This window comes from Melanerpes formicivorus, unplaced genomic scaffold, assembly GCF_026170545.1.
Source record: "Melanerpes formicivorus ecotype bairdi unplaced genomic scaffold, bMelFor1.0.p_v2 SCAF_27, whole genome shotgun sequence".
NCBI classification, from domain to species: domain Eukaryota; kingdom Metazoa; phylum Chordata; class Aves; order Piciformes; family Picidae; genus Melanerpes; species Melanerpes formicivorus.
In genome coordinates, this window is record NW_027142379.1 from 3,612,518 (window position 1) to 3,630,690 (window position 18,173).

Below are 18,173 nucleotides of genomic sequence, written 5' to 3' on the forward strand. Positions count from 1 at the left end.
CAACAAATGAAAGGCTCTACTCAATAACACAGAGCTACTGGGGAAAAGGTTTAGTATGTAAATGATGTGAAAAGCTCAGCTTCTCCTCCACATACAGATTTAAATTACACAGCCAGAAAGAGCTGCTGCAGCTCAATAAGAAAATACATTTGTGAAACAGCAGCTTGAAAAGGCAGAAGAGTGAGGACATGAAGTAGAAATGAATGTACTGTAAATATCAGCATTTAAAGACACTGTAGGGGAAAATAAGTTCAAGATATTTTACTTTACAAAATATTTAAATCTCAGGGTTTATTCTCTGTCCCTCTGCTTCACCTGAAATAGTGTGCAAACCCAGGTGTGGAACACTGCAGGTAACAAAATAGGCATGAATGAGAATTTAAGTTAAACCACTGAGCACCAACCAGACATCAGATAATTTTCTAATCCAGACTCTCTGATCTTTTTCCCTCATCCAACCCCCCCATATTCTTAGGAATAAGCAGGATAAATTCTTACCTCTCATTCTAGAAGCAAATCAAGATGAAAGTGTTTCTCAGTTGTGAGTTAATGAAGAAACAGTCCCACTGTGCAATGAAATTTGACATGGACAGTCAGACCCCTGTCAACATTTATTTAAACTAAGCCACTGGAGCAGAAATTTACAGTTAGTTCTTCTTACTGTTGCTACAAAGACATTTCTCTTAATATACTAAGTGAAACAACTAAGTACATACCTGCTTACTTCTAGTGTTACACTATTACTAATAACAAATGTTTCACTTGCAACATGCCACAAATAGCACATAAGCTCTCCTGTCAATACCACCCTGTCAAATTCTCTATCTGCCAAAATGTTCAGTGATGGCTGGACACTGCCATGGGGGAACCATTTTATTGCTGGCTTCTGCTGCTGCTTCTGCATTTTGTGGGGCTTTTCTGCAAACAGGCCAAGGTAACTGTGCATTGGATCATTTCCAGCAAACCTCTTTATCTCAACCCAGAATGGTTTTTTGTGTTCCTTTCCCTCCCATCTGTGTGGGCAGAGAGGGGCTTGGGAGAGCAGGCTGTGTTAACCCAGGACAGAAGCCTCAATCTTACCCTTACTGCCATCTGAACTCTCACCTGAACCCAGCATTAAAATGCAGGCATAGCAGGGGTGGGCAAAACAGGCTAATGAGAATCAGCATGTGTATCAACACTGTATTAATATTTTCCAAAGCCAGCAATTAATCATTTCCTCTGTGTCATCCTTTAACAACCTTGCCACTGTACTACCAACACACATTTATGATACAAATTACTTATTGATCATTTACTCAGAGAGCAGAGAAAGACTTCATCTTTTGTTTGTTTGCTGAGGAGGACATCAAAGTTTGTATTAAACCTCTTATGCATGAAGTTAGCTATCTCAGAAGACCTAATACAGGCACTAAGTAGATGCACTTTTCAGACAGAGGGAAGAACAAAACGTTTTCTTTCATAGGCCCATATTTATAAATTACTCACAAATAACTGGCTCAAGTTCCACTATCACAATAAGACAAATACTCTTTGCCAGAGCTAACCCCCAAACCCCTACAGAACTGAAAATTATCTTTTTATTTAAAAAACAAACAAAAAAATCAAAGACAGACTGACTCACCTATCTAACAACTTACTCTTATCTTCCCTCCTCCTAAGGCATCTTTTATAGTTCATGTTAAAAGGCTTGTTAAAGGAAGCAGGGTCACTTGGCCCCAGTGGTGGGGCTGGTAATGAAGCCCAGCTGCATCCTCCTTGGCTTTGCAGGGCTGAGGGGTAGCCACACGCTCTGCAGAGCAGACAGACATCTCCCTGTGGAACACTTTGTGTAGTGGCTCTGATCAGTGAAAGTGAAGGAAAAGCAGATAGGAAAAGCCATCATCTTTGGTGTACCCATATGACCATAAAGTCTACGTTAAGAAGGAAGACCTGCAGAAAAAGGGGTTTTACAAGATTTTACTCAGGTTTCTATGGCTTCAGTAGGTGACTTTGCTGATATGCCACAGCCACATTTTTTTAAATACCATCATTGTTACTTTCCTCTCAGAAGAGGAAGTCAAAGTGCTCTGAGTTTATTTGGCAAAACCATGCATCACATTCTGCTGCACCTTCTAAGCAGATGTGTTTGAGTGAAAACCAGCAGCAAAAAAAATGAAGTGTATAATAGGAAGAAAAAAATACATTTATGTTCCTCTACCGTCCTTCTAACATGACTAGAATGCCAGGAGACCTTTTAAGTAATAGCAAACATGAAATGGGAGCAGACATGAAAAAAAATGTTAATACTGCAGTAGGCCCTTCCTAACTACCCGCACTAGGGAAAGAACTTCTGTATACTTTGGCATCCAGAGCCTTATCAAATATTTTCTTTACATGTGCCAAGACTTTATCTGTTCATTTTAGCTTGGACCTGCAAGAATGCTTGTACAGTGAAAATGGAAAAGGGGAATCAGAGTGGAAATACACAGGTAAGTTGTTCACTTTATTTCACCATAAACAATTTGTTTGTGGTTAAGAAGAATATAGATTATTGGTGGAAAAAAAGAAGCCAAACAGCCTCCCTTTCCCAAATAGTCAAATATATTCTTTGCCAAAAAAACAATTTGAATTCATTCATGCACATTATTTGTCAAATACTGACAATTCATACCATCCTTGTACTCTCTAGAGGGCCTCACAATTTAAAGCCCAAATCCAGCCACAGCAGGTCCCCGTGTGGACACAGAGCATCATGTTACAAGAGAGTGACCCAAGTGACATTAATTGTGCCAGGTAGCTACTGATAAAGTTGATACACAAACCAGGGGAAATTGCCAGACTGCTTTGAGAATAGTCCCCTGCATCAAAAGACAGATTGCAGTACATTCAGCAAAGTAACCCTTACCAGCATTGTTTCTTCATTTACTAATTTAATTAATTGTGTCAAGAATTAATTTGTTTGACTTTGGGAAACCAGCTTGCACTTCTAAAGCAGACAAAAACCCTGTGAAGAGATACCACACTTGGCAAACATGACTTATGTTCCTGGTGCTGGCCAAGTGAAAAGATAAAATATGCATTCATGCCAATAATGTAAATTTGAATTCTTTTATTTCAGACATAAAAAGGTCTCACTGGATTAACACTTTGACCTGAAGTGCTCATTGAAAGTGGCCTTAAAACCTGAGAAAGCTCACTGGCCAGATTAACAGAACAGCAAGACAGTTGGCATTTAAACTAAACACTGCACTGCAGAGCACAGGGTTTGTTGCTGGTTTTAGTAGTAGCAGTATATTTTTTACAAGATAAGATAAAAATGAGTACCACTTGTAGAAAATGGAAGAGACAGCTTCTCTGAGACTAACAGGGGTGGGAGGATGCTGACTACTCCTAAGCCTCTGTCAAAGACTAACAGATTGCTAGTATATGAGTAATATCTGAAGACTGTTGGTCTTTAACCTATGGTTAAAGTTTTTCATAGAATATATCAGCTTTCAGTCTATGCTTTCTACTCAGTACAAAGCAAGTGTAAATTATATGCTTTAATGAAATGTATAAAGAACTCAGAAGTCACAGTAATTAAATTAATAGGTGTACTGAGAACTGAAATTACTGGCTATGCTGTGCAGGTCTGAGACAACATCCATGTGGTCAGTCAGGCTAAAGATGTGTATTGCCACAAAACTTCAGGACTATCACAAAGGTTTATGAATAGGTTTCTAAGCAGAGAAGAGTGAGAGAAGAGTTCAAGGTTCCTGGTCTACAGCTGCTCCTTATTGTTTATGTACTGAATTAGATAGCAAGCATTTTCATAACCCAGCTAACTGTACGTATTCAAACACAACTTAAAGCTTAATATTCAAAGGACTTTGAGCAATTACAACTACTGCATTTTTTTTGCCAAGTTCTAAGGTTTACTGTTCCAAATAAGGATATTTTTTCTCCCTGGTATGTTAAGTCTTAAAATTGCTACTCACAACCCAAAGAAAGATGGCACTGAGACCCATACTTTGTTTTTACAAGTGGGATTCTTGAAAGTAAGTTGCATGTCTGTGTGTATAACTGATTGATTTATTCTGCAGTTTTGCCACCATCATAACCTTGTGTTCTGTAACTCAGGGACCATTTTGTCATTTGGGCTCTTTGAAGCTTAGATTGTAAGGCTGCTGTCAGATTTGTCAGTAAGTAAACCAGTAAAATTAGATAAGCTCCACCTTGGTTGATGAAGGTGTTGAAGATTATCTTGCTGGGGTACGCAGTGGCTCCGTGACTCTTTATTCATTTAGAGACAACAACAGAAAAATCTCTGCTACATCATGCTGCAGGAGATATGCCTTAATGAGGGTGGGGCATGGTATACTGCTTCCCTGTATCCCTGCATGTTTCTCAACTGCACAGTCCAGCATGGCATTTTTTTCCCAAAGGGACACATACCATCAGTACAAATGCTTCCATTTCCAAGCTTATGTTTCTACTTGTGCTTAAAAAACCAAAAACCTCTTTTATGTGATACATATTTGTATGTGTATTTAATATACCAGCACTTTATGACTCTTTATGCCAAGTATCCACTAAAGAAATCTTTCATGTAAGTTCTGATGTAAAACTAGGGATACAGATATGACAGTGGATTAATAACAGGATCCAGAGCTGTGACTAAGTCAGGCCATAAGGCAACAGTTCAAGGATACTGTGGTTAGTGGCCTGTGTGAAATGAGGCTGTAGATTTATTTCTCTGTAGACAGAAAGCTGTGTATTGGTGATGAGGTAAACCAGAGGATGAAGGCATGTAGTCTGAACTGCAATCACAGCCAGGCTGACTGGCACTGATAGGGCAAAAGTAAAGCTCTTCAGCCACCCATGCATGCTGTGACTCCATTCATGGGCTCTGTGCTTCACAAACACTCGACTCTGGACTTCCCCAGTAGATGATACATATTTAACACCCACTTCAGTCATCTCTCACTTCAGGATGATTTCTATTTGCACTGTGTAAAGACTGGAGCTTTTACTTTTACTCTATCTTTCACATTCAGAACTGCCTCTCTCAGGTCCATTTGTCTCCATTAAGACCTGAATAAGACCAGGAAGATTAGTAGATGTGATACTAGTATGGTCTCAGTTTCATGCAGAAGAATAAATAGAGCTAGTTGTTTGGAAAAACAATTCCAGTAGAAATAAAGACAAGTATTGTGACATTTTTCTTTGAAAATGTAGTGTTCAGAAATAGAAGATGCATGCATCTTGGGGAATTTTGTCATGGCACAGTCATCTAGCAGGCATGTGTTAATGAAGCCACCTGCTTTAAGAAATCAAGATGTTTTCAAGTGAGGAGAGGAGGCATCTCTGGAGAACTAAATTTCAGTTACTAAGTTCATTATATAATTACACATCTTCTGATCAGTCTTCATATGTTATCTTTCTGGGAGAACTGTCACAGCAAACCGCACATGGAACACTGCTGGGAGTTTGCACAGCCACTAAACCCTGCTGCTGCTCCCATCAGTCTGCAAACTGAAACATTCTGAGGGCAGCAAAAAGGACAACCTGAACAGTTCAGCTCTGTGGGGCTGTGGAAAACTGGAGCTCACCTCTGCAGGGTTGGAGAGTTCTTGTCTCCCCTGTAAGCAGCCTAAGAGGAATCTGCTTTTGGCCTTTATATGGATTTTGCTCTCCTTCCCTCATCTTCAGAGCCCCAAGGGGACTAAGTGCCAAAGTCTCAGCCAGGAGATGTTTTGTGGAGCGACACCTAAAGAAGAGACACAAACTGGTTTTGAATAATCCCTGACATTGGCTGCCTGAATGCTGTGGACTGATGCATACAATGGGCCCAAGACAAAAGGTCTCTGTTACCCGTCCTGAGTCCTTGACCCACGCTATAATACTGGGGCTACAGCAGTTATGTATCCTGCTCTTGGCTTCTTGAAATGGGACTGGTCTAGTTGCTTCCAGGAAGTGTGTTTTCCATTAAGCAGCTAAAAACAAATTTTTTGAGTCAATGAAGGTGACATGTGGCAAAACAAATAAGCAAATTTAGAAAATATGAGATCCAGACATTCAATATTTTAAAGAAGCCTACACTATGGAAACAACTGCAATTGAAAGGAAAGAACACGGGGTTTTTTCTTAGCACTACCATTCTTGTCAATGGAAAAAACGAATCTCCCCAGCTTATTATTACTGCGGTCAAACCCAGCAGCATCCAGAAAGCAAATGTTTTCAATGACAATCTAACAAAAATAACAACTGGTTCTCTGGTGTGTTGTTCATGGGAATTGTACGGTCTCTCTAACTCAGACCGCAAGCCCCTCGCAAAGCACGGGCAGCACTCACAGCTATGACAAAAGCGGATCCATTCTCGTTCTGGGCAAGGGACGCTCCTCTGTGCTGTCCTGTTCCTTTAGTGCCTGTATCACTGCAGACCCAGAGTGTGCCACAATAGCCCTCTTCAATGTCCTGTGCTCCCTCGCAGATTTGAACTGACTCAGTAACGTCACTCATTCTACTGGACTTCAGTCACCTTGCCCAAAAAGCTGAAGAAAACAAAAAAGAGGCACATCCTATCTCAATTCAGTTCAAGTTTTACCATGCTTCTACTGTGCCCCCTTAGAATGTCAAGAAAACAGAAACCATATATAATCTAATCTTTTTAATTTTATGTACAGGAATATAACGTTATGGCAACTCTGTACATGAAATACATACAGTATTTAAACATGAAAATCAGCTAGGTAAGAATTTACATTAGCAATGAAACTGTTCCATGTGCAGCCCTGTTAATACTTAGTTTAGATCTGTATTTTACTGGGGAGAGATTTTAATAGTTTACAATCATAGAAACATAAACATTTAAAACAAGACTCTATAAAATAATTTACAGAAACCCTACCATCTACACTGAGAGAAAGGGTGCATGTCTGTGAGTTTCATGTGTGAGTAACAAGGTGGATGAATGATGTATCTCAGCCTTTTAAGTATAAAATAATTTAGAAGCAGTTCATGCAATATGGAAGCAAAGGAGTGCCAGTTCCTTTGAGGTTTCCTGCTACCTTGGACACCTACTGAGCATCACTTGTGGGTCACCAGACACATGATAATACCACTGCCAGATGCTACCAGAGAGCACCAGCCTCAGTTCCTCCAAACAATTACTTATGTAAACATAAATATACAAGCTGGTATCTTTTCTACACAGTACAAATACAGGTCACAACTTCTCAGCTGTGCAAGTAGTCATCCATATACTTGGAAGCAGGATAATGTTCAGACTGGAGTTCCATTTATTTCTATGTACAGGGGCACTAGCAGAACTTCCTTGTTTTCACCAATTTGCTCTGGTATTTCACAGAGTGCCCACCATGCCCTATGACATAAACATCCAGCAGGTAGGATTTGCCAGGCTGCAGGCCTCTGATTGTCTCTGTGGTCACTGCTTTCTGGATGTTCTGGCTGTGGAAGTATTTACAGAGAACCTTTTCTGATTTCTTCCTCGTGTCTGGACCCAAGCACTGGTTCTGTTCTCTTTTCTTCTGCTCTTCATTGTAATTTTCATCCACTTCCCTTTTGTAGATGCAGAATTTGTTTCTCTCTTGCGTGCCCAGCCACGCCACTGTGACCGAAGAACATGTGCGGAGTTTGTCAAAGGCTTTAATTCGTGTATCTTCAGGAAGAGAAGGAAATGACTGCTTGTTAGGCCTGGTTGTAGCCAGGATCTTCAGCATAGAAGCACCTTTTCTGCTTCCTTTCAGCCTAATGAGATATTTAGCTTTGGCTTTTCCCCGAAGCTGGAACTGCCTCACACCCTCCACATTTTGAGACAAGAGAAGTTTTCCATCTCTTCTAACTTGGACCTGAATAGCATTCAGGCATGAATGGATAGAGAAGGTGACTTTTTGGTGAGAAGAAACAGGTGCAAAACGTAGAAATTTGGCTCCCTTCCTCTTGATGAACACATCTGTGACTTTGCCATCCTTCAGTTCGACTGTTTTCTGTTTAGCTTCCTCCTTTGTTCTGGCAAAGGTGCCAATATAGGCGGTGCTCATGTTAGTGTTGGTGTTTACTGCAAACATGTCAAAGTAGTACTGTGTATCAGGCTTCAGGTCTGACACTGTGAAGATGTTCTTGTTCCCAATACAAACTTTATGCAGGTCGACTCTTGGCTTTGAGGGTGTTTGGCGCCCAAACTTGGATGATTTTAAGAAACCGTGCTCTTTGCCAGAGTTGTTGTCTGAGGGAAAGCCAAAATGGGCAAAGTCAAATGGACTGAAATCCAGACCTGGTTTTGGAGCCATCATGAAGGCATCATCAGAACTGAGCTTGGCTTCAACAGCACAAAGACTTTTGAAATTGTGTTCTTTATTGATGACTATGCAATACTGAATCGGCTGTTTCAGTAAGGAGGCGGTGGGACTTGGTTTCCACGCCAGTGTCACTGTTGTGCGTCCCAGAGAAGTGACATCAATCCTGGGATCATAAGGCAATTCAGGGTAAGGTTGATCTGACTCTGGAGTAGTGGTTGCATACACTTTAAAATGTGTATCTTTCTCTGTCGACAGCAGATCTAATTGGTACAAACCAGATGGGGAACTAGAGGACACAAAGTACTCAACATCATTTCCTTTGTAAGAGAACAGCTCTGTGCCTTCCTCATTAGTAATCTGCTGTTTCTGTTGCTCAAGAGGTTCTGGTTCACCTAGGTTAGAAGCACAGAAGAACATTTGTACAGACATAATCCACAATATGAGAAAATAAAACTCTAGCAGACATTTCTACAAAAAAATATGACAGATGAAAAAGGATGGAATTATCTTCTGAGGAAGATATCATCAATATTTTTGTCAATCAGAAAGGGAAATTAGTTTGGCACTTGGGTTAAAACTAAATCCAATAGAAATTGCACCCAACCAGTATAAAGAGTCAATGGCAACCAGTATCTTCCACTGGAGTATTTCACACACATAATTTGGAGGTGCCACACACCTCCCCAGGGGGAAATGACTCCACTGCATGTTTCTAGACTTGGGCCTGAGTCACATTATAATTTTGGGCCTAAATATAGTGGTGGCCAAAGGTGTGCAGACCACATAGTGTGGTGTGTATAGCATCTAAGCACTTGTGTGAGAAGCTCTGGAAGCCAATGACCTCTTCTCCTCTGACAAGCAGTTATATGGCTATTTCCAAACCATCTCCACGTCTACAGGTGAGTCCCCTTAAAGATGTGGGCTCTGCCCTGCAGCAACACCAGCCCTGTCTCTCCAGTTCTTGTCTTCTGCACTCAGCTCACAACAAATCCCCTGTGAAACCATGTTACTCTGCACAAATACAGTTTGTTTTGGCAGCCCTTTTCTTTGTCATGTTATTACCTGCTGCTAGTTTCCCACACAGCAGCAGGACTAGGGTTGAAGATCCAAACAGCAGATCATAAATATGGGCCTGCTGCAAGAGTCAGCATCTCACCAAGGTTGATCTGAGGGGCTTTGAATTCAGAAGGAAAGCAGATGACTGAAATACAAAGGATGTGATTGATGGTTTGTTACCTGAACCTTCTCCACTAGTTTCCTCTGGGAGCTCTTGCACACTGAGTTTCCACTCCAGAGGGGCATCACATGGTGTCACTGTCACTGCCAAGGGAGTGTTGTCCTCTTCAACCACAAAGAAATACCTAGGAAACAGTTAACAGAGCCACACATCAATAAATCCTGATGACAGCCAACTGACAGGGACTGACTTGACATGATCAGGGTTTGTCTTGGTGGGGCAACAGAGACAAGTGTTACTTACAGACAACTGTGTGCAGAGGGAATATGAAAATGCCATTGGGCTACAGTGGAGGAGCGGAGGGGAGTCCCTCCACTAATGTGGTGGTGCAGAGCTCACACTTTTTTTGTCAAGACTGACTGTGATAAATGGTCACAAAGGCAAAAATGAGGGAAACAGGGTCTTTCCTGGAATTTAGGGACATGCTTTTCAAAGCAGGGCACACTGTTCATGCTACATCTAGCACATAAAGATACATACACGTTGAGCTGTCCTCCCACATCCCCCCAAGCACTACACATCACTTATTGTAAAATGTTTCTTGGCAATGGAGGCTGAAGGAGGTAAGTGACATGAGAAGGAAGGTGGCAATGTTGGTCTTCCCTAAACTCTTTGGAGCCTCAGGTTCTTTCCCAGTCTAACAGTATTTTCTGACTCACAGGGCCAAGGCTGGGGAGTGGGGAGTTCAGAGCAAGCTAGCTTATGTTGCTCCTTTAAAGCACAATATAAAATAATGAAGAGGGACAAGTGTGGTGGGGTAAGCCTGTAGTTTTAATTTTCTTCCTGCTCCCTTTGCCTCCAGACATGGTTAGCAGCCCAGCTCCAGGGAACTTCTGCGGTCTGTGGGAGCCCTGGGCTTATCCCAGAAATCAAATAAATTGGATAGACTCTCAGCCGGGGAGGCCACATTGGGATGGAAACTCACATAGTTACTCACTTCACCAGACAGAACACTGGCATTCGTATTTTTCTGGTTGGGATCCAATTTTTATTTCAAAACACCCAGCAAAAAACAGCTAGTATCTTCAGAGCACAACTTCCTCACTTGAACCAGACAGAAATACCTTTTAGGAGTGTCTCGGAAGAGGTAGCTGCTGATTTCGGCTCCGTCTGGGATGACTGAGGAATCGTGAAAAAAAGCTTTGTCCCGGATCTGCATTTGGAAGAGTTCCTCATCTCTGGTAGGCAGCTTCTGGGGCCTGGAGCTGAGTGGCAGCAGCAGGAGCAGCAATGGGCAGAGCAGCAGGAGCATCCTACAGCAATGACAGAGAGTGTCACCTGCGAAGACTGCACCACACAGACCAGGAGCTGTTGCCACTTGACCCATACCAGTGGGTGAGACTGTGGGAAAGTGCTGGTTTACTGGAGACTCAGCTAGCTGCAAACTTGTCTGGGCTGATTTACTGCATATCTAAAACTACAGCATGTGCACTATGTGTTTTGACAGCACCTTCATGTGCTGCTGCACAAGCACTAGGAGCACATACTGTAAGGGCTAAGCTTGTATCATCACAGCGATGGATATGAGATTTTGCCATCTCAAACCATTTCTGAAAGCAAGCCTGCGCTCTGGTTGCAAATCGGTGTCTCTCCCTGTCACTAACAAAGAGCAAAATGAGGTCTGTGGTGACAGGTTGGACTTGATCATCTTTGAGGTCTCATCCAACCTTGGTGATACTGTGATACTGTGAAAAGCCTTCCAGACACTTTGGTAAAGTAACAGTTTGATGTTTTGCCATAGCAGAAGTATTGCTTGCTGGACATGGGGGTTGGAGCAAGCACACAGCAGATGAAGAGTACAACAGCTTCACTTTCATTAAGAGATTCTGGTTGGGCTTCCAACAATTCTTTGAAAAATAAATATTTCCAGTGAAATTGGTCTTCATAAAAATAGCAAATTAGGAAAACATGACATAAACCCACACATATTCAAAGCACACGGGTATTATTAGCATGCAATTCAGCAGCATTTAATCCTCAAGCCTGATGGGAATTGCAAAACACAAAAGTAGAGACTCCTTTACAAATTGGGCATAATAATTCATAATCTCAGCCTTTCATTATTATGTCTGCAACTAGGTCAGTAATGGCTACCCCTAACATATACAGCAGGACAAGCTGGAAATCTCCTTTCAGTACAGTAGATGATCTCATATATAATGGCTCTGATATGGGGCGGGGGGGGGGAAACAAAACCCATTTCTGGTAGGAGGATAGCAAGTTTAAATTGCTAAATTATAACAGTTGTTAAAATTACAAAAACAAGTTTAGGCCATTCCCTAAAGTGTGTTAACCACCGGCTTTAGGGATAAGCATGACACAGAGCCCAGCTGACAGGAAGAGTTTTTATCTTCTTGTTACTTGGCTATGTTTTTTTAACAAACTTTTTATCACTAACATCAAATCTGCTCTTGAGATTGTTTGGGTTTTTTTTCCCCTCCATTTGATCTTTCCCTAATATTTTATGCAAAACTGGCAAACAAAGCTCCTTGAGAAACAGCATGATGTAATCTAAGCCATAACAAAATTGTTCTTCCCCTTCAACACTTCATCTAAGTATCAACAGGCACCCCTAAGGAAGCCTCAGCAGCCTCTTCCTTACCCTTCCCATGGCTTCACCTTTCAAAAGCCCCAAAGGAGCCACAGGAGGCTGATACAAGTCATGATGTGGGACCCTATTCCCCAGTCTCTGGGGGCTTTCAGCAAAACCCACTCCCACAGACCCTGCCCCTTATTGCTCTCCCCTTCACAGAGGCAGGTGGTCAGGGGCCTGCCAGCCTCTGCCTGTCTCATCATTACCACATCTCTGCCAAAGCTTAATGTGGACACCAGCAGCCCCAGTGCAGGAATTCACTGCCAGCAGCAAGAGGTCTCATCTTCCCCCCGCCCCCCCAAGCTCATGACAAAATCTTCCCATATTGCATTCTCCACTGCCTCCAGCTCCCCTTCACCATGTGCAGAGAGGAGGCTGCATCTGCCTGTCCTGCAGTCCATCCTGCTCCCAGCATGGCTAAACACAGCCATCCATGTGCAGTGCTCTGCCCTACAAAAGGGAAAGGAGTAAAGAACTTTACCTACAACATGTAAATGCTACTTAAGAGTTAAATCCTGATTCAGCTTTCACAGAATTTGTCAAAATTCATCCTGACCAGGTCCTGACTTAGCTTTTGATGACAACAGACATATTTCCTCAAGTTCAGACTGAAGTGTTGATGATACTTATCGGCAAAGTTAATGACATTAGACCTTTTGAAGCAAAGATCATAAGTCAAAATACTTGCTGACTTGAGTCACCCAAGTCAGCAGAAACTTCCCCTCACACGAAGCAGGATGAGTTTTGTGAGCTCTAACATGCTGTTTATTGATTTTAAAAGTATTATCATTGGCCAACAGGGAAGAAATTCTTTCCAACTTAATCACAAGATTACAGCAAATTATTTGGTTAGGTAAGACACTGACACTTTCTGCGGACAGCATCCTCCACATGAACCCCCTGAAACTGCAGTCATGTATATTCCCACAGCCAGTTCCAGTGCAATGCAACTTCTACTAAAATAAATAGGTTTTGCTTAGAGGACTACCCAGGCTAAGCTTCTCAGATTTCTCTAATTGATTTCTCTACCTAATCATGACCACCTATTTTGGCTTAAAAATAACTACAAAGGACAATAACTACCAAAGTTAGTTCTGTGATCCCTGGGCAGGCAGGACCAGCCCACCCAATAGCTTAAAAAGCTGTCAACTGGTACTAAAAAAGAAAAGTTTAGTTATCTTTGTTCCTTTACAAGTGAACAAGGATTTGATGCACTTTCATTTTCACACACCAAACCTCAAAGACTTAAGATGAGCCAAATTTTCATGCGCAACACTTGGGGAAGTGAGATACCTCAGCAGCAAAGAGGCATCCAAAACTCACTCTGGTTTTGGAACTCATGCTGTCAGTGTCACACTATCCTTTCACACCAATTAATAAACAGATTTTCTTTTTTTGTAGCACACTTATTATCATTTGGCAGAGTTTTAGGCTAATTCCTCTATAGTTTAGCTCATGCAAAATACCAAGAGGAAAGCAAAAAAATCACTTATTCAGTCTATGGTTCTTTCTGGGCAAGTTTATTGCTGAGCAGTGACTTCAAGAGAATCCCTCAGCAAAAGCACTTGCTAGATGTGAGCACGTGAATTCATGCTCTCCAACCCGGCCCTCAGAAATACCCAACAGTTTTCTTGTCTCAGTGTGCTGCACTCTGAGTCAGTTTCATTTGTAGAAGCCAGGTATAGCTGAGGCCTAAGCACTGAACTGTAAAGCCTTACAAATTGCCTGAAATATGTTCTGTGATTTTTTATTCTCCAGACTGTACCACCTCCTAAATGCCTTTTATTCCCCTTTCTACAAGTTTGTCTTGTTTTCTTTTCTTTTAAACTCTGAGTCAATATTTTATTGATATATTCCTGCTGACTGGAGGGATTTGCCTGCTGTTTATCACTGAATTTAAGAGAGTGCCAAAAAAAACAGTCCAAAGTGAAATAATAAGCACCAGTTTCCTTCTCCAGGATTGCAAAAGTGCCCTCTAATGGCCCATCTTTACCTCTCACTTTTTCCCTAACTAAACCAAGCCTTAAACCTGAGTCTGTAGATAAACCTGCTGCCCTGTCCCCTTAGGCAAGGCTGACTCTGGCTGTGGTGTAAGGAGCAGGGGCACAGGGGTGGGTACAGGCAAAGCCAGCACCACTGGTCCCCAGAAGGTCAGGACACTGACTTTCGAGCATTGCCAGAGGGAAGGAAGACTCCAGGCAGCAGTCATGAGCACAAAGGTAGAAACCCACCGCAGCTTGGAGGAACCAGTATGGCACATGCAGACACCAGCAGCTCTAGGCCAGCACAAAAAGCAACACCAGAAAACATGTTTATGAAAATAATTACTTGTTATGTATTCTTCAATTTCTAAAAGAAAGGGGGAGAAAAGGTTTCTTTTTCCTTTTTCCCCCCTTTCTGTTTTCACCCTTGTCAACTGACCCACTTCAGGCATCCAGGCTGTGAGCAGGGACCATCCAAGCAGTCCCCATCTCCTCCCAGGTAGGGCTGCTCCCAGCTCACCTTCCAGCTGGATGGGGCCACCCAAGTTTTATCTGCTGGCTGCTAGGATGCCAAGCGCCCCGAAAGGCTGAGTGATGTCAGGGCAGCAGCAGTCATACAATCATAGAATGCTTTGAGCTGGAAGAGACTTTTAAAGGCCATCTAGTCCAACCCCCCTGCAGTGAGCAGGAACATCTTCAACTAGATCAGGTTGCTCAGAGATGTGGTCATGGCAGCTGGCCAGGGTTTCTTTTCCTTTTGAGCTGGGAGGCAGCAGTCCCGTCCCAGGTGAGCAGCTCCTGGGCTGCACAAACACTCTGGTAGCAACAGCCACACCTTGGAAGAGGTTTACTTAATGAACCTATATATGTTTACTTAAATAGATCAACAGATGAAAAATGCAGGAGTGGAATATACATTACTTTAAACACCTCAAAATTTACCACCTTGCCAGAGGCTTGTGAGGTGTTTTTTCGTCAGAAAGTATAAATAAACAAAAGCAGTGGCCTGGCCTTTTTACAAACGTGAGCTGTAAGCACATATATAAAAGTTATGGTTAAACGGGATCACAGATGTTACAACGATTACAATCCATTTCTATTTTTTAATGCTTTCCACTTCGGCAGTGAGCTTCACCTCACCTTTCCAAAATCTCACATACACAAGCCCTCTGTCCAGCCTTTAAGACCTTTATGTAATGAACTTCATCTATAAGAAAGGCCTGTGAATATCTAGGTGAACTGCAATTATAAGCAGAAACAGCAAGGATAATGGGATTTGCAACTGGCTTAGGTTCTAAGTCAGGCCATAAATTAGCTAGAGCTGCAGCAGCACCTCATGGGCTCTTCCTACAGGCTGTGGGATCAGCAGGGTGGGCACATCCTCAAGCAAAGTCAGAAACAGGCAGCCCCAGGGGCTGATAAAATTACTCCAATTTTGATTCTGCTGATCAAGCCTACAGTATTTTCTTGCTGCCTCATGCAAACCATTTTTAACCAGCAAAATACAGCAGTTGCACACGTGTACCCCACGAGGTATAGAGACTCCCCACCACAGAGCTCCCACCCAGAAAGCCAAGAATCCATTGTTTGGCTGTGTGGGATCAAAGCAGCCATGTCTTCCTCCTTGGGTTTCATTGTGCATTTGTTTCACACACATACACACACACTGACAGGAAGGCTCAAAGCCATCAAGCATGCCCAGGCTCCACAAGAAGGGAGGATTCACCACGTGCAGTGCCACTACTACTCACAAGTCATCCTCTACTACCTTGATCTAGGATAAGCAATTGCTTTAATTCTCAGCTGTCTGCAGGTCACAGAGACCTGTAAAGAATTTACTGTAACAAAACAAAAGGTCTGTTTTTACTTGAAGTAAATGCATCTGGAATAAATAAACCCTAATGTTTAATTACAGAGAGTGGAAAGAGCACAACTGTAATTTAGTGAGGATAATTTCAAGGCACTGCCTGCCACAGTGCTTTTGTGTTGCATTTTTTCTCTTTTTATTGTATGGATGGGTAACTTTTTTCCCTCCTTATATCCTACTTTTAAACTCTGGAGGGTTGGGTGGGTTTTTTGTTGTTTACATTACCCATGCTGCATCTCATAATAAGTCTGTAGATTTATTGACGTGATTTAAGCCCAGCTTTGGAAATAAAAGGGCACTGTGTGACTTCTTTGACTTACTGTAAGAACACTGCAAGTAAAGAGGCTGTGAGCTTTTCCATTATACATTTAATTTCCAGAGATATTTAACACAAATATATGCACCTCAGCACAAAGAGTTATCGCCTCTGAGGAGTTCCACAGCACCTACCAATTCTGATTGTAGTACAATTAGTTATTCTTAATGTGCAAACAAGGAAAAATAATGCCTTGGAAACTCTAGGTATTTACAAGGAGCTGCTCGGGTTGTTTGTTTAGGGGGAGACCAGAGGGGAAAAGTGAAGGCTTGCCATTTAATGCTTACTATTCCCTAAAGGATCTGGAAAATGTTTGGTATGCTTTTCATTTGGCTTTGGGGTTTGTTGGTTTTTGTTAAAGTGCAGCACTCTTGAAAACTTGTTGTCTGGTCCTGCCTCACGCCTGGGAAAAAACACAGGCCACACAGGGCTGGTGGGCATGGCAAGGAGCTCAGCCAGCACAACCTGAATCAGCTGGAGACAAGCAGCAGCCCAAAGCCTTTCCCTACAGAACACGGGGGGTATGAGAAATGCAGCCCCCCCTAGGGCTGTATCACTGTCTCTGTGGCTTTTAAAGGAATATTTCTGTGTAGCACCACAGCTGGCTTGACGTGGCAGCTCCTGTTGGCAGGACTTGCTGTTACTGGGAGGGCAGGAGCATTTATGGACCTGTAATCCGTGGATTAAAGCTCCCTAAGTACACATGGACACGATGGACTATAATGGTGCCTTTGAAGCATTTAGGGTCCGCGGTGTCAATAATCTGCGGATTAACTGACCGCCTCTTGCAATTCCAATTCAACCCGGATTTTCCTTTGCTGAGAGGATTGTTCTAGCAAAGCAAATCACAGTAGCATAGGGGAAAAATCCAACTATGTAAAAATAAGAAGGCATGAAGAAATAAGGATACAGTTCCACCAAATCTTAATGAACAGTAGCAACAAACTACAATGTAGGGGAGAGGTTAACTCTGAAGAGGGGAACATAAAATGTGGAGCTGTCTCAAATTAGATATGTTGAAAAACAAACATACTCAAGGAGATATGATATCAAAAATCAGATTTTACATGGACTATTTTGTTTCTAAACTGAGCCTTATTTATTTTTCCACTTTTAGTGGAAACAGATTCAACTCTGACTACATCAAAATCACCATCCTGGAACTGGATGCTTCAAAAACCATCAGAGACAGGAGATGCCATTTGGGCCACTTGAGAAAATGCCTCGTAGTTGTGTTTTTTTTTCATCAGAGACCACATACCAGTACTTCTCTCCTTCACAGCCATCTCAACCTATGCAACTCAGCAGTGAGTATCAAAACCAAACAAACACTGAGTCTCCAGTGCCCCCTGTTACAATGCTCAGTTGTTCTCTTGTACCTCTACTTGCAAGGGGATGGCAGCAGCACAGGAAGAGGTGACATGCTGGAGTACTGAGGTTCCAGTCAGCTGCTGGGACTCACTCCCCTGTGTTGAGCTCCACTTCCCTTGGCCGTTCCAGCATGGGCTGGCCTGTGTCCTTACCATTGTCCCTGTCTGCTCTCCCGAGCCCATACAAAATCCTCAGGTGGCTGGATATAATTTCTGAGGGCAAGCATCATGGGACTGGTGTCAGATACCCAAACACAGAGAAGGGGGCTTTTTCCCATAGTCTCAGCAGGAGTTGAGCCCCAGTAGGATGAATAAGATAAGGCAAAGATATCTTACTTTGCACAATTCCAGGCCATGTAAGATAACCAACCCTGCTACACAGCTCTACCACAAATCTTTCATCACAAGATCTGGAGGTGTTTTATAAGAGAGAATAATTACTGTGCCCCTGTTACAAGCAATAAAAGTGGGGCAGCAACTTTCCTTGTTCAAGGAAATCCCAATATAATCCCTTCCTCTAATCATA

General features: G+C 42.4%; 1 protein-coding gene across 4 annotated transcripts in view; it reads right to left on the bottom strand.

Annotated features, from left to right (window-relative positions):
* Positions 1-604: 604 nt before the first annotated feature.
* NDNF (neuron derived neurotrophic factor) overlaps positions 605-18,173 on the bottom strand; it is a 32,205-nt gene continuing 14,636 nt past the window's right edge. For all 4 annotated transcript variants that reach the window (XM_068153957.1, XM_068153956.1, XM_068153958.1 and 1 more), the window contains 3 exons: positions 10,584-10,772; positions 9,519-9,643; positions 605-8,674 (listed from right to left, as the gene is read on the bottom strand). In XM_068153957.1, the coding sequence (XP_068010058.1) occupies positions 7,284-8,674; positions 9,519-9,643; positions 10,584-10,771 (1,704 nt within the window). In that variant the 5' untranslated portion in view covers position 10,772 and the 3' untranslated portion in view covers positions 605-7,283. The remainder of the gene's footprint in view (positions 8,675-9,518; positions 9,644-10,583; positions 10,773-18,173) is intronic.